At 29.7% G+C, this 25,900-nt stretch overlaps 1 protein-coding gene across 3 annotated transcripts in view; it reads left to right on the top strand.

Moving 5' to 3' along the window:
• The window catches only part of LOC126739500 (nephrin), an 835,262-nt gene that overhangs the window by 710,041 nt on the left and 99,321 nt on the right, over nt 1-25,900 (top strand). For all 3 annotated transcript variants that reach the window (XM_050445213.1, XM_050445211.1, XM_050445210.1), the window contains exon 7: nt 17,219-17,363. In XM_050445213.1, coding sequence (XP_050301170.1) covers nt 17,219-17,363 — 145 coding nt within the window. The remainder of the gene's footprint in view (nt 1-17,218; nt 17,364-25,900) is intronic.

Genomic DNA, 25,900 nt, shown 5'->3' with positions numbered 1-25,900 from the left:
TTATAAGTATGAAAAAATAGATTATCAACTGCTTGGAATAATAAGACTCCTCCCAAGTAACATTTTCTCAAGCAGTTGGTTTTTAAAGTTGCCTTTTAGCCGCACCAAGGTTCTGCAATAGTCATTGGCTTGCTTGATGGAACTATTTAGGTTACATTTTATGCTAATAGGAACTATACTCTATTTCAGAAGTGTATAGAGCAATAAACTGGGGAATTCCGTTCTGTTTGGCTACATTTCGTGGTAGTTCATTGGCGCAGGTACTTATAATATTTATGAATTTAATTTTCACGGATTAAATGCCTTTATTTTGAAAGAGATTAAATACTAAATAAATACTTTTAATCCTTTTGTATAGGTACCTATCTTTTAACGCTTTGTAACATGCAAAAATGGGGTCAGGCAATATATACCGACTATAAATACTTTTAAATCATATTTTAAACGTTAGTAGTCACTGCTACGCTGTAGTGTAATCACATTATTATTATCCCAATATTTAAAAAATTGAGGTATTCAGTCCAACGAAAAGATACGTACTAAAAATTCTCCACTATCGCTGAGTGAAAAGTTATTATTTTAAATGTACATGATTGCATAAAACACGATTACCCTAGTTTTACTGTGCAAGAAATTGTTGAAAAATGTTCTCGAATGAGTGGAATTGGAAAGTCCACCATTTTCAAATTGTTGCGGGAAAGAAAAGTAGCAGGTCAAGTGGAATCTCCCAAGCAAAAGCCAGGACGACCTACAAAAGTCCTTGATGAAAATGCTAAATGTATAATTCGAAGAAAAGTTCACTCTTTTTATTTTAAAAAGGAAATACCCACCCTAGACAAAATTTTAATGGAGCTCGTTTCATGAAATACGCCGTGGAAGGTATAGCCGAAAAATATAATATAACTGTACTGCGCTTACCGCCATATCATTGCGAACTAAATCCTATAGAACTGATATGGGCGCAGGTAAAAGGATTTGTAGCAAGACAAAACACGACTTTTAAAATGAAAGATGTTAAGCTACTGTTTGATCAAGCCATTACGGAAGCGACACCAGAGAATTGGCGAAAAGCAGTCCAGCATGTAATTAAGCAAGAGGACAAAATGTGGGATCTTGACAACCTCATCGATCAGACAGTCGATCCTTTAATTATAATGTCAAGAGGTGATGACAGTTCGTCAGATGACGAAGAAGACTACAATCTATTATAATTTAAAATTGTTATACACTGTTCAAAAAGTGACATTTTCAACTGTTTTACTCTACATATTATGTTCAATAAATTTGTGAAAAATATATTTTTCCATTTAAACAAAAGTAACTTTCTAAAATAAAATAGAATTTAAGTATGTACATTAATTATAAGGTAAAAAACAAGTCCCAGTTGCACGCCTTTGGCGAACCGTTTTCAATGTTTATCAGTGGGTAACAATGGGCAAAACTCATAAATTAACCCAAAACCGGGTGGCACTACCTGCAATCAACGAAAAGAAAGAATTTTACATTGAAACTAATACCCAACTAAGGTAGTGGCATAAAATATTGGTGGATCACCAGGTACCACTTTTGCATACCTAATGAGGTTTTATTGCTCTACACACTTCTGAAATAGAGTATAGGAACCTTAAGTAAATTAAAAATCTAATAAGTTCTAGTCAAGTGTCAACAATAACGTTGTTACGGCCATAAACGAGGGCTTGATGGTTTTGAGATAATAAGGTTTTGGAGAGGTTATATTTCAGCATTAATTTGGCAATCAAAATTCCAATGTAGAACGATTTTAGCATTAAAATTACCTATTCAGAACCATATGGTCTTCTGCTTATTGCCTAACTATTGGGCACTTTATACGGCCTATTCCGGAAAATATCGCATTTTTTAACACCTAAAGGACTTGCTAAAAGTCATATGGATAATAAGATAACTTTATGGGATAAGGTTTAACCAACTAGTCACAATAAAACACAGTTTGCGGACGGTCGCGACTATTAAATCCTACGTCATTTATTCTTAGGGATGTCTTGGCACAAAATTGTAAGAAGTGGTAATTTTAAAAGAAAAGTGAAGCGAAATTTCCAACTAATTACAACTGGTCAGGTAAATATGACAAATAAAGTATTGACAATTTTGGTAGATTATAACGTAAAAAAAAGTTAGTTTGCAATAGATACACCGGAAGAAGATAATTCTCGTAATTTAACTGGTGGCGGTCTTGGCATTGAACCTGATCCTCTAGAATCAGATATTCACAATGCCAGTACCAGTGGCTTAACAGAAAAACTGGCTTCAGAACAACCAAGTTCATCGATGAATTGGAATGAAGATGATGAAATTGATGACTTTAAGAAATTTGATTTTAGTCAAGATTTAAAAGATTGGGCACTGAAATATAACATTAGACACGTTGCCATTAAAGATCTTTTAAAACTTTTAAATAAAAATACAGAGGTTTAGCAACAAGACATGGCAACACCGGATCGCCTCGCATTAGGTTGGTTGTCGTCGATTGTTGGCAGCAAATAACATCTGACAGTGTTCATTTTCGGGGATTCACATCGTATTAATTTATTGGAAATACATACAATCTTACAATCATTATATTGCTTCAATTTTTTTGTGGTGCTAATATACTTTGAATTGAAATATTGTATGGGTGTGTTAAGAGAAAAATGATTTGGTACTCATAACCTCTAAACTTGCAGCAATCTGTATTTATCTTATCAAAATCACTCTGCCTATCTTTATTATATGAACTAAAATGAACTTACCTTTTTATGTACCTAAATATAGCCCTGTATGCAATTTGAACGATAAAAAACACACTTTTATTTTCACAGTAACTGGAACCACCAAAACCAAACGCAAACTGAATTGCAATAAAGAAGACTCAAAAAATCCCGCGTAGTAATAAATAATGCCAATAGATTCTACTAAATGCCTAAAAGCCATTTATTGAAATTAGCTCAGACTTTGCCAGCTAATTGGTTATTAAAAGTGGCCTATAAGTCCTGGAAGATGCTAGTTAGCCCTGTTTTAGCTTTTTTTAAAACCCACTGGCATTTTTTTAAGCCTTTTGTCCTACGACATAGCTTTTGATACTTACTTAAGTTATTATAGCAGCTTAAAAGCATACCCTGCTAGGCGTCTATTTTGAAGAAAAAATTTATTTCTTCCATTTTTATAAGCTATTCAAATACAGGCAAAAATAATGTAATATGTAAACAATTTAGATAATATATAAAGACACTGGAGCATTTAAATACATATTATCACTAAAGCATCTCAGAAATAAAAATATATTATTTTTTTATTGGCACTGAATAATGTTTAATTTGTAAGATATCAAAGGCGCGCGTGTTTTACAGTTAAATTACACCCAACTTTTTCAAGAAACTGGTGTGCGTAATGAAAATCGGTCATCTATTCCAGTATAATATAAATAAAGTCATACTTACTGAAAATGTCGCCATTGCTTTTTATTTTGGCGTTGTGTTATTTTTACCCTGGCGTTATCATATTTAAAACTAAAAGGTCAGATTTTTATACTTTGATATCTCTGAAATACCATATTTAAAACTAAATGGCAAAATTTTAATACTTCAATATGTATCTGAAATGCCAAAAGCCGGCGAACAGGCCAAACTATATAACCACCTAAAAGTCTAAAAGGACTTTGCTAAAGGGTTGTAAACAGGTAGGCGTAAAAGCTTTCAGGTTCTACACAGGTTGCTTTTAGGCATCTTCGGGTTTGATAAAGGTTATTTCTATTAGCTATATAGGTTCTGTGATATGCAATCTGGTTTCAAATTGGCCAGGGCCTATTGGCAACGACAACCTCTTTAGGGCTGGGCCTTTTTTTACTTCAGGAGGTTATGCGGGCTAATAAATAACGTTGTTTGTGCTTAATGGCATAATCAATAATTTTTCTTAAACAGGTTCTAGGAGTTATTTATAACCTTTTTAGAACCTAAATTGTTACTTGGGCTTTGGAATAATTGAATTTGTGTCTCAACTGTCTGGAATTAAAATGTATATCACGTAAATTATTTTTTTTAAGACTCAAGCAGTTAAGTAGCTATATCAGTTGTTGCAGGTAGTTGATTGGTAATTTTTATATTTCTCCTTGTCTGCAAGCAGCTGAACCATTTAAACTTTAATTTCAGCCAATTGAGTGTTTTTTAATTTAAAATTAGAGCAAAAAACATTTTTGTTATATTACCCTGACGATAGCCTCCTAATTTAGGCCAAAACATGGGCAAAAGGAACCAAAAAATATAAAGAATGAGACATTTTTTATGCATCGTTGCGTTTCACAATTACGTTTTGTGACACATCTTGATGAGTGAAAATGGTGTTTTTACTACATATTTAATTACAACTATAACATCCATTATTACATAATTAATTTCACATAAAAGACATTTTGTAAATTATATTTAAATGGAAAAAAAGTTCACTTAGACACGCACTGTTGGGCACCAAAAATGCTGACATCAAAAGAAGAAAAATAATACGAAGTTTTGTTATTTGAATTTCACTTTTTTTGGCTTATGCTGATATTGACAATCACCTTAAATTTACTTTTGAATTTTTTAAATTGATAATTCAGTAGTGCTTCAACTGCCGGAAAAATCTTTTCCTTTAATTCCATGTAATTCAACCATGAATTCTAGTCTTAATTATACGTAGTTAGTTTCATTATTCATAGCAATTAAGTAATTTCGTCAGTTTTTCTTTAATTTCAGATCAGAACTCATAAAGTTAATCCATGAATAGACTATACCTATTTGCCGCTATATACTCATCTACATCTATTTCAAAATACGAGTTAACCTAAAAAAAACAATAATTAACCAACCTTGAAGTCTTATACTATTGATTTGAGTTTCCAAAGGCCTATAAGGTTTAACATTCACCTCACTCCCAAAAGCAAGAGTTAGATAAACAAATAACAAAAATGTTAAAAATGATAAAATTAAATCACCAATTATGAAATACTTATTCTTCACCACAATTTTGACTTTAAAAAAAGCTTATGCCAAAGGTGGGAAAAAATACATAGTAATAATAAATTACTGATCATCAACTAAGCAAATTCAAGATGAAAAATTTCATTTTCTCTCTCAACTATTGCTGAATTTTTGGACTCACTTTCGGGTTCTATTTATTATTCGCATTTGGATTTTCAATTAAAATTAAACAAAGTATTAGATCTCTCACAACATTTAAGGCCAATTTCAAGTGAGACGGCTACCAACGGGTTTGAAAATCAGACTTAAATGATGCTTGTTTTGTCTATTTAGATGACCTATGCATAATTGAATCTCCGAAAACTTTGGCACAATTGCCCTATTTAGCCGTTCCTATTCGAAAAATCAATAATGCTAATACACCCACATATAAGTCATAAAATAGCACATAAAATCCTAAAAATGCCCTTCAAATAAATAATAATACGAGGGGTAGTATATTCCCCAAACAGCTACATTAAAGATTTTATAATCCCCACGACTTTCATCATTTTTTTTTTTAGCTTTTATGGACGACATAACATATTTATGGATGTTTCGAAAAGCTTATTTTATCCAATATTTCATTATAATTTTTTTTTCTGGATATGAAAACAGATGATCGCCATGATCATATCATATACATTTGTATATTTAATATGCAGGGTAAAAGTTGGCTATTAATTAAAAAAAATAATTTTAGATTTTAAAAGTGTGTAAAGTAATACGCCTGAAGTGTAAACTGTGGTGTCCAATTTTATCGATTGACGATAATAAGATCAAAGCAATAACAGAGTGTTGGGTTTACTGGATGCTTAGGCTGCCAGATGGCATGAACTATTTGCGGTAAATATTAAGTTAAATGCAACCTATCAAAGCGTCACTTTACACTCCACGCGCCTTTACAGCACTGAGATCTTGTATCTAGATTATCTAGAGAAAGTACATAGTACCTAGATTATAATATTGGGTCATCTGATAATAATAAATGCTAAGTATACAAATAATTGATTTTAGCGTATAATTATGGCTAATTAAACTTGATCCTGTTATGTTACTTTTAGCTAATTTAATTTAATTATATACAGGCTTTGCCATCAAGAATTTTATATTTATTTCAGTAATAAAGCAGAATTTTGCATTTGAATCCATGAACATATGCCGGCGTTTTTATTAAGTATTTTATTTCGTGAGTATCCCTCATTAATTTTATTTCTCTCTGTGACGTGACGAGTTGGCCAAATATAAACAAATTTTTACGACCTCAGCGGTATATTTTATTTATTAGTTGTTTATTTTATGTGATTCCGAGGCGCCCGAATTTTATTATGACGATCGAATCGGATATCAGAATAATGATTTTCCATGATTTATGACTGTAAAAATTGTCTTTTTTTACGCTCTTCCTAAAAACATGTGAGTGTGTAGTTTATATGATAAGCAATATGGATTTGAAAATACTGGGTGATTCAACTAAAAATAATCTTTATTCAATTTGGAGATCTTTTTATTTGCATCTTTGAATATTCTGGAAATTGTGTCTTTCGGGTACAACTTACTGTCCTGCCACTGTTACGTCAGACTGAGATAAGGATAATATATGTAGTATCAAGAAACATAATAGACATTTTTATATTTAGACATATAGACATTCCATATATACTATAACAAGATGTCTTAGTTTGAAATGCGGATATAGACATGAAAAATTAAACCATTTTTCCATCTTTATTTCTAAAAATAAAAATTCATTTTTCTTAAATTAATTCTCTTATTCAGTTTGGTGCATTTTTAATTACCTGCTTTTCTTTCGTACGATGCAAGGTTTTCGTGTAAATAAAAGAAATATCATCTCCTGCAGATTCTATATCAGTTTACATGGTAATAAAGTGTTTTCTTGCAAAAGAAACCGCACTTCGTAACGAACAATATTACTGGAAATGAGATTCATAGTATCCTGAGACAGTAACTCATAATTCACTGTCAAAAACGATTCATTCAACGATGAATTTTATTAATTGAAAGAGTGCACCAAAGCAAAAAACGGTTGAATATCCAAATTAGTAAAATTTTATTGAATCAAACTGAATAATTAAGAATTCCTGAATATCTTGGTATGTTGGAATCTTTAGCTCTATTTAAAGACCTAAATCATTTATAGAGAAAGAGAAATTTAAAAATTCAGTACTGTTAGGCTCAAAATGTTAAAAAATTTTTTCCGAGACATAATTTTAATAAAAATGCTAAAAAAAAATAAATGCTAAAAAAAAATAATGCCTGGAATTGTAAATTAAATTTTAAGTTAAACTTCAATTAATTAATTATTTTAGGTAGTTGAGGCTTAATCCTAATTAAAATTCCTCAAATGCCTGAAATTGAAAATCAATTTTTATTTAAACGTTAATTATAAGTTAGTGAATTTTTCAAGACAGTTGACACATGCTTGAAATTAAAAAAACCTAAAAAAAAAACTACCTCAAATTGTAACTTAAACTTCAATTAAAAATTAATTTATTAATTTTTCCAGGCAGTTAAGGCTTAAGCTTAATTAAAATTCCTCAAATGCCTGAAATTGAAAAACAATTTAAATTTAAGCGTTAATTATAAATTAATAAATCATTTTAGGCAAAGAAGACGTAATTTTAATTAAAATGCCTCAAATCTCTGGAGTTGTATAACAATTTTACCTGTATCATCATTAATGTAAAATAATTTTTAACTTAAACGTGAATTAAAAATTAATTAATTAATTATTCCAGGCAGTTGAGGCTTAACCTTAATTAAAATTCCTTAAATGCCTAAAACAATTTTACCTGTAATGTCATTAATAAATTAAATAATGAATACAGGCATTTGAGACTTAATATTATTAAAAATTCCTCAAATGTAATTGAAAAACAATTTTAATTTAAATCTTAATTATAAATTAATTAATTATTCCAGGGAGTTCAGGCTTAATTTTAGTTAAAATACTTGAAATTTAAAAATCTAAAAAAAAACTGCCTTAAATTGTAGCTTTTTAAGTTAAGGCTTAATCTTAATTCCTTAAATACTTGGAATTAAAAAACAATTTTAATTTAGACGTTAATTGTGAATTAATGATTTTTTTTAATTTTACATTTTAATTTAAGATTAAAATTTAAAAAATTCAACTATATACAAATTTTAACTTATAGGTCAATTAAAAAGTAATTAATTAATTAATTTTATTATTCCAGGCAGTTGGGGACTTCTTCAAATGTCTGAAATTGAAAAACAATTTTTATTTAAACTTGGTTCAAATTAATAATTTTAATTTATTAAGAGTTAATTAATTAGAATTTTTCCAGGCAGTTGAGACATAATTTTAATTAAAAAGATTTAAATCTTAAAAAATTTAAATGCAAGAAATTAAACAACCAATAAATTTGAATATAAACTTCAATTAAAAATAATTAATAAATTATTTATAACCGTTGAGGCTTCATCTTAATTAAAATTTCTTAAATGGCTGGAATTAAAAAACAATTTCAATTTAAACGTTAATTAAAAAATAATAAAGTTTTTAAGGCAGTTGAAACATATGTTTAATTAAAATGATTAAAATTTAAGAAATCTTAAAAAATTTAACTGCCTGTAACTAAAAATAAATTTTTAGTCCAACGTCAATTAAAAATTAATTAAAAATTTAATTAAAAATTATTACATTAATTTTTACAGGCAGTTGAGGGTTAATCTTAATTAAAATTTCTTAAATGCTTGAAATTGATAAACAATTCCAATTTAAACGTTAATTATAAATTAACAAATCATTTTAGGCAAAGAAGACGTAATTTTAATTAAAATGCCTCAAATCTCTGGAGTTGTATAACAATTTTACCTGTATCATCATTAATGTAAAATAGTTTTTAACTTAAACGTGAATTAAAAATTAATTAATTAATTATTCCAGGCAGTTGAGGCTTAACCTTAATTAAAATTCTTTAAATGCCTGAAATTGAAAAACATTTTAGGTAGATAACACGTATACTTTAATTAAAATGCCTCAACTCCCTGGAGTTGTAAAACAATTTTACCTGTAATGTAATTAATAAATTAAATAATTAATACAGGCATTTGAGACTTAATATTATTAAAAATTCCTCAAATGTAATTGAAAAACAATTTTAATTTAAATCTTAATTATAAATTAATCAATTATTCCAGGGAGTTCAGGCTTAATTTTAATTAAAATACTTGAAATTTAAAAATCTAAAAAAAAACTGCCTTAAATTGTAGCTTTTAAGGTTAAGGCTTAATCCTAATTCCTTAAATACTTGGAATTAAAAAACAATTTTAATTTAGACGTTGATTGTAAATTAATGATTTTTATTTATTTTTACAATTTAATTTTAAATTAAAATTCAACTATGTGGAATTGTAAAATAAATTTTAACTAGTTTTATTATTCCAGGTAGTTGAGGCTTAATCTTAATTAAAATTCTTCAAATGCCTGAAATTGAAAAACAATTTTTATTTAAACTTAGTTCAAATTATTAATTTTAATTTATTAAGAGTTAATTAATTAGAATTATTTAATTAATTAGAATTTTTCCAGGTAGTTGAGACATAATTTTAATTAAAAAGATTCAAATTTTAAAAATCTTAAAATTTCAAATGCAAGAAATTAAACAAACAAACTTTGAAACGATTGAAAATTAATTAATTATTTCTGGCCGTTGAGGCTTCATCTTAATTAAAATTTCTTAAATGGCTGGAATTAAAAAACAATTTCAATTTAAACGTTTATTAAAAATTAATAAAGTTTTCAAGGCAACAATAAAAAAATCTTAAAAAATTTAACTGCCTATAATTAAAAATTAATTTTTAGTCCAACGTCAATTAAAACTTAATTAATTAATTATTTATCTAAGGCAGTTGAAGCTCAACTAAAATGCCTAAATAAATAAAAAATGCTAAATGCTAAAATGCCTTAATAAATAAATTAATTATATCAAGCAGTTGACGCTTAATCTTAATTAAAATCATCAAATGCCCGGAATTATCCTCAAATGCCTGGAATTGATTTATATTTAATTTTTAACGATAATTATAAATTTATAAATTTTTCCAGGCAGTTGAGATGTATTTCTATTTAAACTAATTATAAAATTCAACTGCAAGAAATTGTTAAACAAATTTGAACTTAAACTTCAATTAAAAGTTAATTATTTAATTATCTGAGGCAGTTGACACTTAATCATAATTAAAATTATTGAAATTTTTAGAATTGAAAAACAATTACGTTAATTATTAATTAATAAATTTTTCCAGGCAGTGGAGACATATTTTTAATTAAAATGATTAAAATTTAAAAAATCTAAAAAATTTTAACTTCAGGGAATTGAAAAATAAATGTTAACTTAATCGTCTATTAAAAAATAATTAATTACGAGACATATTTTTAATTAAAATGATTAAAATTAAGAAAATCTTTAAAAATTCAGCTGCGAGGAATTCCTAAATAAATTTTGCATTGAGGGCAGTTGAGGCTCAATATTAATTAAAAATCTTCAATTGCCTGGAATTGAAAGACAATTTTAATTTAAACGTTAACTATAAATTAATACATTTTTCCTGACAGTTGAGACATATTCTCAATTAAAATGATTAAAAATTAACAAATCTTAACAAAAATTAACTGCTTGGAATTGTAAAATAAATTTAAACTTAAATTTTTAAATAGAAATAAATTGATTTATTATTTAAGGCAATTGAGACTTAATCTTAAATAAAATTTTTCAAATGCCTTAAATAATTAATGAATGGATTTCGTCGCTGGAACTAGGGTCAGAAGGTCACTAAGGAATCTTGATGGATATTTAGAACCTCACCAACAAAAACTAAAGAACTTAAAAATGTCAATGAGCCACTTTTTCTATGTCTTATTAATTCACTAAAATCCGCCAAAAACAGCTGATTTGCTTTGTTAGCTGGAATACCAAGAGAATTTAATTCTATTTAACACAAAATCGTACAAATATAAAACGTATACTCACTTGTCACTAACAAACATCACAATTATCATCATAAATCGTAGACATTACGTCTTCTGGTAAAACAGATCCACAAAATGAGTTCATCATAAAATTGTTCTAGATAGAGACGTAGTCATATTTGCCTTTCTCGTGATGTTACACGAGAATACCTTATCTCGTCCTTATCTTAATAAAATGAAGAAGTTCCATGTAGAATACCCAAACCTCTCGAAGAAAATTTTACCTGGATATTCGTGGCCATAGATGAGATCTTAAATGGCAATAAAGGAAACTCCGGATTCACTCTTGAAAAACGACTTATTGATCAATGTATTCTGTTTATTGAAGGTACTGACATGAACCAGAAGTTTACCTAAGGATTTTGATGAATTTCTAGAGAACTCAAAAAACTTGGAAATGCTAATGAGTCATCTTGGTTTCACATTAGGTCTAGGTGTAAAGAGCGTGGGCTTGTCATGTTTTTCCCTGAAGAAAAAGAAGAATTTTCTTCAAGAACACACTTGATGTTTATTTTTTTTAAACGAAAGCTATCTAAAGGTGTTATTATCCGAATTTATAGATGTATAGGTCAAATGATAGATGTATTTATCCAATATCCCTTTAAAGGGCAATCGGAAAATGAAATGGTAATAGGCAAACGGTGTCGTTTCCAGCCGTTCCGTGTTCCCCATCGATAAATAACCCCCCCGTGAAACTCTCGCGGTGACTCGACTGTCAAACTTTTATCATCGTCTTCGTGTCAACGAAAACAGGAAAAGCGTCCGGGCCATAAAGTCGACTTCGAAAAGTACATAAAAATCTCGTGAAAAACAGCCTAAAAATTCTTTCCATTAAAGTTAACGGGGGAACTGTAATTGGAACGGAGAAATTTGTCGAACAAATAAAAGTTGTCATAACACATTTGCCGTGGAGAGAGAGAAAAAGGGCCCTGGGGCATGAGGGTGTGGGAGGAGGAGGAGGAGGAAAGAGTGGCGATAATTTGATTGGTCTCATTTTCGACGTCCCAGAGGCTGTAATAATAGTAATGTCAGCAGAAACGACGATTTTTCCTGTTACACTTTGTGAGCGCCAACTAAAGAAAAAATTGTTCTTGGGGTCGTTAGTAAATATTTCTCTTATTATAAAGGATTTTATGGAAGACAATTATGCGATGGAAACATTCGTTGTATAATAAATATCGACTAAAAGATCGCATGGGAACAGAGAAAACCTCCTGTTTTTAGCCGGAGAAATCCACCAGGGGATCTAAGTCAATTAAATTTTCATTTGAAGAGGATTGTCAATATCACTTTATTACTTTTTCAATATCCGTAATGACCTTTTTGTGTAAGTATTGAGTGTTTTATTTCTTTTGAGTACCAGGTTTTATGATTTATCCCTCGCTAGCAAGGACAAAGAGGTGCAAAATTCAGCTTCTAGCGCAGCAAAAAATATTACAAATAAAAAGAATAATGATGACCAACGACAAGAAAAGAAGAGAGGGTTGGATAGATAAGATCTCGCAGAGCTTATATCTATGGTAAAAGAACTGAAGTAGGAAAAGCGAGAAATGAAAAAATCGCTAAGTTCGGTTGTCTTCGAGGGCATTATTTAGGATCTAAAAACAAAACATTAGACACGTAAAGAAAAAGAAATAGGCCATGTTACGGTGCCTGTTACTTTCGCTAATTAAAAGAATTAAACTAATTTCCTAAAAAAAAGATCGACAAAAGGAAAAATTATAAAGATACACATTATGTACCATTTGCAAGATATTGTGAAAAATGTAAGCGATTAAAGATTTAAATTAGAAGTAGTTGAAAGTAAGTAGAGTAGTCCATATTTCTGTTTCATAAATGGCACCTAACATAATCTGCAGTGATTTTCAAGAATATACAATAAAAACTGTTTGTTTGGAAAAACTAATTTTGTTGACAGTATTGAAAAATGTATAGTGTCTTAAAAACATAGTTCTCATTGTCAAGTAAGTTTTTTAAATGAAACGCCCTGTATTATATTTTACCAAATTTTTACTCTTCATTTAATTCTACATAAGAAATGTATAATACACTATATGTCAAATATTGATGGTTTTGTGTTAATTGCTTATTATGGTGATATTAATTAATTCTTATTCAATCTACTATCAAAACACTTAAAAACAATTATAACACTAAAATAATTTTTAAAAAACTTATAGTTAATATTCAAACTGCTGACGGTTCTCGGTTTGATAAAGTTCGTATCTTTTTATAAATGCCCAAGCAACACATATAATATTATCGTTAAATGTATATTTATTAAACTGTAGAATATACGTATATCATATACCATTTAGTTAAGAAAAGGGAGAAAATTTTGGCATTTTAAATAATTAACAAGGGATTTATATATCTAGTTTTTAAACTCAATTACTACTATATACTTTATGCGTATGATTTTTGAAAACAATTTCTTACTGGTAAGGTATGTGGAGGGATAAGGTGAGGGTTAATGAAAAACGGATTTTATTTCTCTAAAGCAAAGTGTATTGCTATAAAAATTGCAGTCGTTGTGCCATTTTTTTATCACAAATAAGTGAAAATTCCATTTTTTTAAGATTCATTTCATTAAGTTTTGAAAAAATTTCACTTGTTTTTGGTTCTAGACAACTTTTCATTATCTAGGTTCAAAAATACAGTTTTCAAATTAAAACTATTGGTATGTTTATCAACCGTATATGGTCAAGGTATATTTATCAAAATGTAGAATATAGGTATATCATATACGATTCTGTTTACACAAGGAGAAAAATTTTGGCATTGAAAAAAAATGGCGGGATTTACATAGCAAGTCTTTACACCTCAAATATGTGACAAAATGACCTATATATTCCACTGCCACTAGTATACGATATACTTTTCATACACGTATGTATCTTATAGTGTAATAATAAAATATCATACACAACGAAATCTAGAAAAAAATAGGAAATGCATTAACGTGTATGAAACAATTTATACCAAGATATACAAATAAAAAAAATCCAAGAATACAAATTTGCTCAAAATTAAACAATGATTTAAAAAATAATATTTATTTTAGAAAAATGCAGTGGTGTATTTTTTTCTTTGTACGTCAAAAAATGCCCCCTGATGCATAAAATATATCTTTAAATTTAAAAAAAATATGTGACATTGGTAGTAAGGTTATTTAAAAAAAAATTATTCCATTAAACGCATTTCATAAATTTTTTTTAAATAATAATTATATAATATTAACATGTAATAAACCTTCTTGTTAAACGTGAATAAAACATGAACGTAATATTAAGATAATATTAAATTACTCAGCGTATATCATGCGGACATTTTATCCGATATTTATAGTTGAAGTTCAATCAAAAATAAACGTTTATTTAACCATCGTATGTTGCTTGGGTGGTACACGTGCTTCTTAATACTTCTTTCGGAATTGTTCTACAAGCACGGGTAATTTCGTTTTTTAAATCCTCTAAATTGCTTAGCTCTTCAGTATAAACCTGTCCCTTTAAGTCCCTTCTGATCCAGTACCTTCCAAATCTATTGTCAAATAAGGAAATTTGATACAATCTGCGTGTATTATACATTGTTGATGTAGAATTTAAAAACAGAGTAAAAATTTGGTACAATATACAGGGATTTCCAGTTAAAAAAACTTAATTGACAATGAAAACTTTGTTTTTCACTTTGTTTTTCACTCGTGGATAAATAGAGTTGGGACACCCTGTAAAACTAACGTTGTTATAATAATATAGAGACTCATTTTTTCAACTATGAAAATAGAGATTAAAATATTATCCACTTAAATGTTGAAAGGTTAAGTAAAAATTTTGAGCCTTTGTCGGCATATCTAGAATTTCTAAATAAAAACTTTAATGAATTTGCGCTGTCTGAAACTTTTAACTTAAAAGATAAATAAAATAATCATTATCATAATGAAGGTACAATTAATAAAAATGATGGATTTGCCTTTTATATTAAATTATCTTCGTTAAGAGCTATTGAAACTCTAGAGATAAATAACTGTAAATTTAATCTAAATAAAAACTCCTGTGAAATAGGGATTACCGAAATATATCAATGTCTCGAAATATTTTACAATAATTTAACACCAGAAACAGAAATCCTTTATGGTAACACGAATATTGATAAAAAGGGAAAATGAAAATATATTGCATAAATGCCTTTATTTAAATTTATCTCCATCTTTAGGCTTTAGAAGGAAAACAAATGAATTTACTAGAATAAATGGGCCACATAATTCATGTTTAGATCATTATTTTATAAAAACATCACAAAAAACGAATGCAAGTATTATTAGAGGGGGACACTCAGACCACAAAAATTAAATGTATTTCTTCGATCAAAAAAATGGGAAAGTATACTTGAAGAAAAAGAACCAAGTAAATGTGCATATTTATTTATTGGAAAATTAAAATCATACATTAATTCTTCTACAAAAAAATATTATGTTAAAATCTTAGCTCAATTGCCCGAATATGTAAAAAATGTATTTTAAAAGCCCAAGGATACATAAAGATGATTTATTTTTTAATTAGTTATAAATGTTGCCTATATTAGAAATCCATATAATTTTCAATTAGAAGAAAGTTGAAAATTCCAGGTTCTGGCTCCGGTTTGTCAATTTTAAATTTCGGAATAAGAGGAAAATAGGCGCCCAATGTATGAGCAATTTTTTTGTATGTTTTTTCAGTGTTCGGAAATTTTTCGAAATGGATAATCACTGTATTATTCGCAAATAAGTGGCTTGTCCCTTTTGACATTTTAACGTGAAAACTGTACAGGACATAGAATTATTATTAATTTATCTATAAAAAGTCTCTGAAAGAATCTGAAGGTTTTCAATGTTATGCCAGAAAGAATTTAAAAATGGCTTCAAGTGACTGCGAGAGATACTGATTCAGAAGAAATTTGATATTACTTCAAATTCTTGGAATAATGCTAGAAATTTTCGAGGCTTTAAAATAATAATTTTCCAAATTCCTGGAATTTACTAAAAATTTATTTTAAACACCCAAGAATATAAAAAAGGATTTTTTTTTTATTTAATGATAAAAATTACTCACAGTGGAAATTCGTATGGCTTCCAAGCAGAAAAAAGTTAGAGATTCCAGGTTTTGTCTTCAGTTTCTCAATTTTTAATTTCGGAATTAGAGGAAAATTGGCGCCCAACATGTGGGTAATTCTTTTAGTATATCTTTTTAACTGTTTCTTAGTTCTGCAAAATAAATTATCGCTGTATTATTTGTAAACAAGTGACTTTTCCCTTTTGACATTTTAATGGAAAAACTGATAAAAACAGACGTACAGGGCATACAATTATTTTATCTTTAAATTTATTAATTTATCTATAAAAGGTCTCTGAAAGAAACTTAAACTGATTTTTAATATTATACCAGGAAGGATCTTGGAAATTGAAAAATACTGGACTAATGAAAAGAAATCTAATGACCAAACTTGTAGATATTATTTTTTTCTATTAAAAATTGTCTTTTAATTTCTTTTGTATTTACTAGGAGTCTAGAGCAGTGAGGTCTCATTTTGCGTTATAACTCAAAAACTACCGCATTAATGAAAAAAGTGTAATGGCCAAATTTGTAGATATTATTTTTTCTATCAAAAACTTTTTCTTCATTTTTTTCGTAATTCCCATAGATTTCAAGATAATCGATATTGAAATTTTTGAAGACTGCGAGAAACGAATCTTGTCCAGTCAGAAGACATTTTGCGTTATAACTCAAAAACTACTGGACAAATGAAAAAAAGTGTAGTAACCAAATTTGTAGAGATTACCTTTTTGTATGACAAATTGCCTTTTAATTTTTCCCGTAATTGCTATAGATTTCGATGAAATCGAATTTAAAACTTTAGAACCGGATGGCATTCTAATAATCAATAAATACTCATATAATTGAAATTCTTGTCTCAAAATATATAATTTACAAAATTTCAGTTTATCAAGGTCTTTGTGGACAACGCCAACTGATGGTCAATCAACCTATCCTAAAATTTTTATAGGTTATGGCTGACCTTGAACCAACTCACCCTTGCCAAAAAAATTAAATCTTTTCAAAATTACTTAATCTTTCTAATGAAACATTAAGGATTTATTATACAATTATTATTTTCCTCCAATAACACTTTATCCATTAACTTAAATTTTTCTTTCCAGACTAGTCCAGATGGCAACATAACAACAAGTGTTCTAACGTTCAAACCAACGGTGGAAGACGGTGGAAAATATCTGTCCTGCAGAGGTCAACAGCCCTTAATCCCCGATAGTGGAATAGAAGATGGATGGAAACTGGATATTCATCGTAAGTAATAAGAATCAAACCTCAATTTTTCATGTGTAACCACTTTTATTAATTCGTTTGAGTAATCAGTTCTTCGTTCGGTTCGGAGGGGGGAAAAAGCGCACCTGGAGCATTCGACCTCCATCAATAACAATTAGAAGTGGCGGGGCGGAAAAATTAAGGTAATTAAAGAAATCCGAAGAAGAAACGGGTAAACAAAACCGGCTCCCGAAAAATCAATTAGGATCCGGGCCAGAAAAAAGGGAAAAACTGGACGGGGGGTCGATTCGAATGTGGAGAGACCGCGATAAATCGACCGAAGTCGTTCGAGCAAAAAAATCAGTTCGGGGAGGAGGAGGGCGAGTCCGCGTGTCGGTTTTAGACGGATATTTTCACTTTTGGGGAAACGATTAAATTGGGAACGAGTTTTTTAATTAGCGCAATAGTAAGAGAATAGTTATTAATTTCTTTTACTAAATTGTCAAATCATAAAAATTGCTTTTTAGTAGTTTTGAATTTATCGTTTTATATGGGCATCGTTGTATTTTGGCTTAATTTTTTAGTTAAAGGATTTATACATGATTAAAACTACATACGAAGTGTAGTAAAAATCAAGAAATATATTGTAATATTTTTAACCCGTTCGCTAGAAGTGAATTTAAATAATTGATATACACGAAAATAGAGAACTAATTTAATTATAATAGGCTCCTTATATACTCGGCAGACCACGGTTCAGGAAGATGTAGACGTAAAGAGAATTGATTTTTCCTGGCATATTCAGCATTATTTTTTCGCATCTAGAGCCATCTATTGGTCTGAAATAAAGTAATAGCTTTCATCTTCTATCACTAGACTGCGCTACGCAGGATTTCGCGGTCTTAAGTGAGATTTTCAAATATTTTGGCTTTTGTAACTATTTACTTATTTGATTGAATTGAATGATGGGTAAAGAAAACTTTGAACTCGCTATCTGACGAAGTTGTCTCAAATTAAATTAACCGGTTAATTGATAACCGATAATTTTTTAATAACCGCCCGTCCCTACTTGTTAATGCAAATATCTGCATATTTTTGCGCATCTAGACATCTATCGGTCTGAAATAGAGTATAAGTATCTTTTATTAAGAGATGGCGCGCTACGCAAGAGCCCGCGATTTTAATTGGGATTTTTAAATATTCTGATTTTTGTAACTATCTAGTTATTTGACTTCTAATAGTACGTCGGTTAAGGACAAATATTAATCGGGTTGTCAACTGGAATTAGAACTCGCTATCTGACAAAGTTTAATATGGATCAATTTACATCTTAAATAACTATTGTAGTGTATTATTTCCCTGATACAATTCACTTTATTTGTCATGGTCACCTTAAATAGAGGAAAGGTTGTTTCAAGTACTCCAAAGAAATTAAAAATTATTTCAGAGAATAACAGATATAGTAAATGTTAGAATTACGACATAGACTAGTGTTATAAACTGATATATGGATAATTACCAAATATTCTAAGCCATACACTTAGCAGAACGAATATTTTCGATAAAAATTTATATTACTTAAGTCCTGCAAGCCTATGCGGTCCAGTTCGCCACTTTGTATAAACACAAAAAGCGTACGAGAAATGTTGAAAATAGAGACCTGTATAATTAGAAAAGTTATGAATATATATTCAAAAACACCTTTATATAAAATGCCAAATTTACCTGAAAAACAAATGGACAAGAGGAACGCGACGCTTGTATAAGTCTTAAATCTATAGACTTATAAACAAGGATATACTTGGTTATAAGTCTTGTCTACGTCTACGTCTATATGCTTAAATCACATAATACCATAGACAAAGACGTAAAGAATTTTTGTTTGTTAATGCATATATTATGCTTTATTTTGTCGTACTTAGAGCCATCTAGCGGTCTGAAATAAAGTAATGTCTTACATCTTTTATTACTAAGATAGCGCGCTACGTAAGAGCTCGCTATTTTAAGCGGGATTTTTAAATAATTTTCTTTATTACTACTGATTTAAGATTTATAAACTAAATTAATTCCTGAAAAAACACTTTATATAATTAAGAAACTGTGTTCAAGTTACATACATTGAAAATATTAAAATACTAAATAAAAATTATTACTCAATACTCATAAATATTGTAAAATAAAAGTCTGAGCAAGTAAATCGTCAAAGAAATTAGTCTAAATATGATGCGAGTAAGTGTACAGTATTAAATATTTTTGGAACCTTGAAATTAAATTCTCTACCTATCTAAATGGTCTTCTAATTACAAGTTTCCTACTTTGCACCCTATATACACTTATTCTTATAATTTGCAGCAAATTTGCCACAACAGAAATAAACTTTAAAAGCGATTTTTATTTTCACTCCCGGAATTCCATTTCCCATTTAAACGTTTTTTGAACGAGAAGTTCAGAACCGATAGATACGCCAAAGAGTATTTTCTTTGGTATGGCATCCTTTTGAGAAAATAAATAAATCCGATAGACCATGACTGAGTATCTGGGTCAGCGAAGAGCCAAATAGAATAAAGTATAAAAACAGGTAGCGAAAAAGAAAATTTAAAAAAACCAAATAAAAATTATTGAGCTCCGTCCGGGACCTATGGCCCTTAATTTAGTGACCCGCCCTAACCCAAATGAAATTTGCAAGTCGACAGAAGCTGTAGAGTAATAACTTTACAGCAACAGAGCTCCTGCACGTTAGGACCTGGCCATATCTGACCCTTAACCCAGTAGTAAATTATTCCCTATCTCCCGGTCGGACCCTATAACTTAGAGCTACTCGCGCCCCTGCATCTGAACTGTTAATTATTACACTTCAAGAACACATAGCTACATATATAGTTACGTATGTACTGTCGCTGAATGCCCAGCTACATTTGCATATTTGTATAGTAGTGCTACAGCTGGAATTTATCAATATACCAGGGGCGTAAATAACAAAGTAGTCCACGGGGGATTAGTTGCGATTATCTTGAGTTTAGTCAGTGGCAAACTTTTAAGAAAAAAAAATTGTGGGGTAAACATATCAAAATTGAACGTTGCCACTATTTTTCCTAACTTAAGCTACTGCCTAGATTATCTGGAAATTGGATTATTCCTACATAGTTTACTCTTTTCTGTAAGTCAGACTGAAATTGAGATAAAAAAACAAAAATTTTCAAACTTTTTCTATATTAATAATTTATATTGAAAATACTAAGATTATGCTCTTTTGGAATAATTTACGAGATGAGAGACAAAAATAGAAAACATCTTTTAAGTACCCTCCTTTTTCTTATTTCATACTGAATAATGATATAAAGATGAAAATTGAAGTTTTTGTTATTTATGATCGCATAGATTTTAAATAGCTATGATAAATGAGTGAAAACCTCACTTTATTAGGAATAATCATCTCGTTCGTCGGCTAGACCCGAAGAAGCAACAAGGACAGAGCGAGCTGCAAACACGTAGAAAGTTAGCGAATGTTCCAGTACATAAGAAATTCATAGATCTAAAGATGGCAGTATTAGTTATTCAAAATTTTAAATTTTCCTCTATATTGAAAATGTACTCACTAAATATTGGTAATACAAACTAGGTTCTGATCCATACATTGCCCCAAATATCTAGTGCTATTGGACAGAAAAATGTTATTGTATCACCGACAAACCTTTAATGGAACGGCGCTATTATCCTATTATTTTCTTTTATAAAGGGTAAAAAACACGAAATCTACAGCATCACAATTTTTTTTTTTTTTTTTTTTTTTTTTTTTGAAATACTTCACTAAGAAATGGCGATAAACAAGAGCCCATTGCTAGACCTTCTTTTTGTTTGAAAAAACGGTTGTTAAATTGGAAAAAATGTTGATCTAACACAGTAGAAAGAAGCAAAAGTAGATTTTCCACCAAAAGTGAATCAAGTTTCCCCCTGAGAAGATCTTTGACTAAGACCAGACAATCAGCGGGTGGAATGCTTGGAAATAAGTTTTTTACGTCTAGCGATATAAGCTGGGCTGTATCTGGAACGTGACCATTCTGAATGCTTTTGGCAAAATTCACTGAATTTGTTACAGAATATGGTGCTTTGAAGTTTGAGACATTTCTAAGAACGCTGTTAAGCCAAGATGATAACTGGTAACAAGGGGAGTCAACAAAGGAAACCACAGGTCTAATTGGCATGCTAGTTTTATGGACTTTTGGCAACCCATATAATAGAGGTGTTTTAGGGTTCATGGGATATAGTTTTTGTTTTGTAGAATTAAAATATTCTAAGGTTACCAAGGTCATGTCTAAGACTTTTTTTAATTTATTAAAGAATGGACGTGTCGGATCTCTGTCGACCTTTTCAAAGTCTTCTGTGTTTAAAAAATCCATTACTTTATTTATGTAATCGTTTTTTTTTAAGGCAAGTAAGCATGATCCCTTATCGGCTTTTGTGAAAACTATATCGTTGTCCCTCATTTTCTTTTTTATAGATCTTAATATTTTGTTGTTGTTTTGATTTATTCTCTGTTTATTGTTAGGGAAACAATTTTGATTTAAAAAGGAAATTATTCTTGCTCTTAAAATGTTCTTATTTGATATATCCGTTGACTGTAGAGCATTTTCAGCCTCTACAGCCAATGTTTCCCTAACATATCGGTCGGTTCTGGAAGGAAGATTAAATTTTAAATTGTTGTTAAAAAATTTTAATTCGACTTCAGAAAAAGAAACATCACTCAGGTTCATAAATCTATCGTGAAAAACATGACAAAAATTTCTTTTGCGATATTCGTGGAAATCATTGACTCTAAGTGAAGTTATATATTTATGTTTAAGGTTACTAAGTTTATTGTGTAATCTATTAAAAGTAGTAGAGCCGAAAGTTGTTACTTCATCTCTGAATTTACAATCCAAATAAATAAATTCCGCATAATGTAATACGTTGTTAAGTTTGAAAAATGTTATTTGTGATGCTGTAGATTTCGTGTTTTTTACCCTTTATAAAAGTGTATGACCAGCATCTTTGGGATAATGGATGAGTTTTTCGAGTTCTCTTATTTTCCCTTAATTAAGAGTAAAATAAACTTTAAGAAACTATTGACAGGTCTCCATTAAATATCTCTCTAGCTTTTCCAAAAAAAAATTTGATTGATAGAATCGAAGGCTTTAAACTAGTCCAAGAAAACCTTCCACCTTCTAGTCCTATCTAAATATATTCTATGAACTTATTTCCAAAAATCCAATCTATTTTCAATGTATAGCCCTTATATCTCAAAACACAACTAGTACATCTCCACTTTATTAGAAATCATTATCTCATTCGTCGGCTAGACCTGAACGAGAGACAATGACAAAACGAAAATATCAAATGTTCTGGTACATAAAAAAGTCATAGATCTAAAGATCAAAATTTAGCAGTGTTAGTTAAAATCTATGCCCTGAGGTATTTTTTTTACCAAAAACTGATTTTTTTTCGATTTCGTCACATCCAACGTCAAGTCAAGGTCATGTGGAAGGTTAAGTCAAGTATAGGTGAAGTCGAAGGTCGATTCAGGTCAAGTCCGAAGTGACGTCGAGAGTCGAGTGAAGGTGACGTCAAAGGTCAAGTCAGAGTGATGTCCTAGTTCAAGTCAAGGTCACGTGGAAAGGCAACTTATGTCGAATCGAGGTGACGTCAAAAGTCAAATCAAGATAACGTCGAGAGTCAGGTTGAAGCTCAAGTCAAAGTTACGTTGAAGGTCGCGTGGAAGGTTCCAGATAGTACCCATAGAAGCCGAGATGTGGACTTTATCACGAAAACACCAGGTTATTTATTTATTTATTTAAGTACAAGGCTCTCCTACAGATAGACTAAGCAATCCAATAACAGGAAAGCACAAAGTATCTTATGAATTTAAATACAAGTAAGCGCTTTGCCAAACATTACATTTTCACCAAACCTAACAAATACACCAAGCAATATAAACCAAACTAACTTATTTAATAGTAACTCTTATAAACAATAAAGAAGCATATATACATATGAATAATGACAATAGGGAAAAAAAGGACAATATTTATCGTTATTTACGAAATTAGGTAGAATTTTTTAAGTATCGCTTAAATGAAGGCATACTGGAGAAAAATATATCATCATTCAAATTAGTTTCTTGAAAATTATTAAAACTACGGGCGCATCTGAACAATGGAGAGTTAGACAAATAGTTTGAAGAATATCTTGAGATGCTAAAGGTCGATCTATTACGCAAAATATAAGGATTAACGTTGATATGTAAATTTTCCAGACAGAAAGGGCAGTCTATTAAATTATTAATAATTTTATAAATCAATATTAAATCAAAATTGTTTCTACGACTCTCTAAGGGCTTCATACCATAAAATTTTAAGTTATCATAGTAAGTAAAAAAATGTCTCTGTCTATTAAAGCGAAAATTTACTATATTTACAAACTTTCGTTGAACTCTTTCAATTTGGTCAATATATTTGTGATACATCGGATTCCAAGCCACTGTCGCATATTCTATAGTAGGTTTAACGAACGCATTATATAATAATATTAATGATGATTGATTACTAAAACCCTTTGTAATTCGAGTTATAAAACCTAGATGTTTTAGAGCTTTCTGAACAATGTTTTCTATATGAACGTCGAAGAGCAGTCTGGAATCCAACGTCACACCTAAATCCTTAATAAACTCCACATACTTCAGGATAGTGCCCCCGAGATAGACATCACATTTGTTTTGTGTCTGAGATAGTTTTCTGCTAAAAAGTATAGAATGACATTTTTCTGGATTAATAAATAATTTATTTAAGGTACAGTACCTTTCAAAATTTGCAAGATCAGATTGCAGGGCACGAAAATCTGATACCTTCTTGATTGTTGTAAAGATTTTTAGGTCATCTGCATATGCAAGATATCTACAGGTAGAGAAACATTGACCAATGTCATTTAAAAAAATTGAGAACAAAATCGGTCCCAAATGAGAACCTTGCGGTACTCCTGAAGTTACGGTTGTACAAGAAGACTTTACTCCATTTACGACAACGTACTGAGAGCGATTTGTTAGATAACTTTTAATGAGTTTGAGCAGGGCCCCGTGCACACCGAAATTCTCCAACTTCACGAAAAGTGTAGGATGATGTACCTTATCAAAAGCCTTGGAAAAGTCAGTGTACACGGCACAAGTTTCCAGACCACTATCCATACTTTCGTTTATACTCTGAATAAATGGTATTAAGTTGGTTATTACCGATCTTTTTTGGAAAAAGCCATGTTGGTTAACATCAATAGCTTCTTTGACCTTAAAGAATAATTGTTTTAACAACAAAGATTCAAAAAGTTTACCAAAGTGACTAAGTAGGGAAACAGGCCTGTAATTCCGTACATAATTTTTTTCTCCAGATTTAAATACTGGCACAATTTGAGCTGTTTTCCAAATATTAGGAAAAATGCCGCTGGATAAAGATTGATTATACAAAATATGCAAAGGCTCGCACAAGCTAGGACAAGACTTCAAAAAAAATGAAGGAAAACCGTCTCGACCAGGTCCCTTTTTAGGATCCATAGATATAAGTGCGGATTTAATGTCATTTATATCAATATTGTTAACTACAAAACATTCTTGACATTGACTAGGCTCAATTAAAGTTGGTGTATCAGAAGGTTCAAATACTCCACTAAAATACTTAGAAAAGAGTTCACTAATGTCAACACAATTCGAAGCTTCCTGATCATTAAATTTCATTTTTATTGGTAAGCTTTTAGTGTTTTTTTTGTTGTGAAAAAATGACCAGAAATATTTAACGTCTTGGACAATGTTTATTTCTGTTTTATAAATATAATCTTTGTAATCATTGCGTATATTAATCTTTACTGTTTAGCGTAAATTTAAAAAGTTGTCGTAATCAGATTGTCTTCGGTACAGTTTCCACATTTTATGTGCCTTTTGTTTATTTTTAATTAGATAGATTGTGTGTTTGGAAAACCATAGAGGGTATTGTCCCTTATTGATCTTAATTCTAGGGATGTGGTTAATAACAATGTTATCTAAAACAGTATAAAAACATGCAATGTTAATATTTACATCTTTAGATAAAAATAATTTGTCCCAATGAGTAGAATTAATAATTTCATTGATAGTGTCGTAATTGGCATTATTAAATTTTAACTTGGTATATGAATTACTAATAATGTTTTTCTCCGATATTAAATTAACATTTATATCCAAAGACATGTGATGGCTATCTTCAGGCACAAATGGATCCATACTTTTATTTACAATAACTTTTGTAGAATTAGAAATAATAAGATCCAGAGATCCAGTTATAACGAGATTCGAGCAGAACTAACCAAATTAGAGCACTTAAAAAATTCGGAAAAAGTTATTTTTTTCGACGTTTTTTTACGATCTTATGGATGGTCTTATTGGGACAATCTAACAAACTAAACAAAACCGTTGGAATTTGCCCGATAGAGTCCATAGAAGCCGAGATATCGACCTTTAAAATTTAGAGTTTTTAATTTTTTGGGTATTATCGATTTTTCTTACCGAAAATCGATTTTTTTCTAAT

Source organism: Anthonomus grandis, chromosome 8 (genome assembly GCF_022605725.1).
Source record: "Anthonomus grandis grandis chromosome 8, icAntGran1.3, whole genome shotgun sequence".
Taxonomy (NCBI): domain Eukaryota; kingdom Metazoa; phylum Arthropoda; class Insecta; order Coleoptera; family Curculionidae; genus Anthonomus; species Anthonomus grandis.
This window is presented reverse-complemented; position numbering and strand designations above follow the sequence as displayed.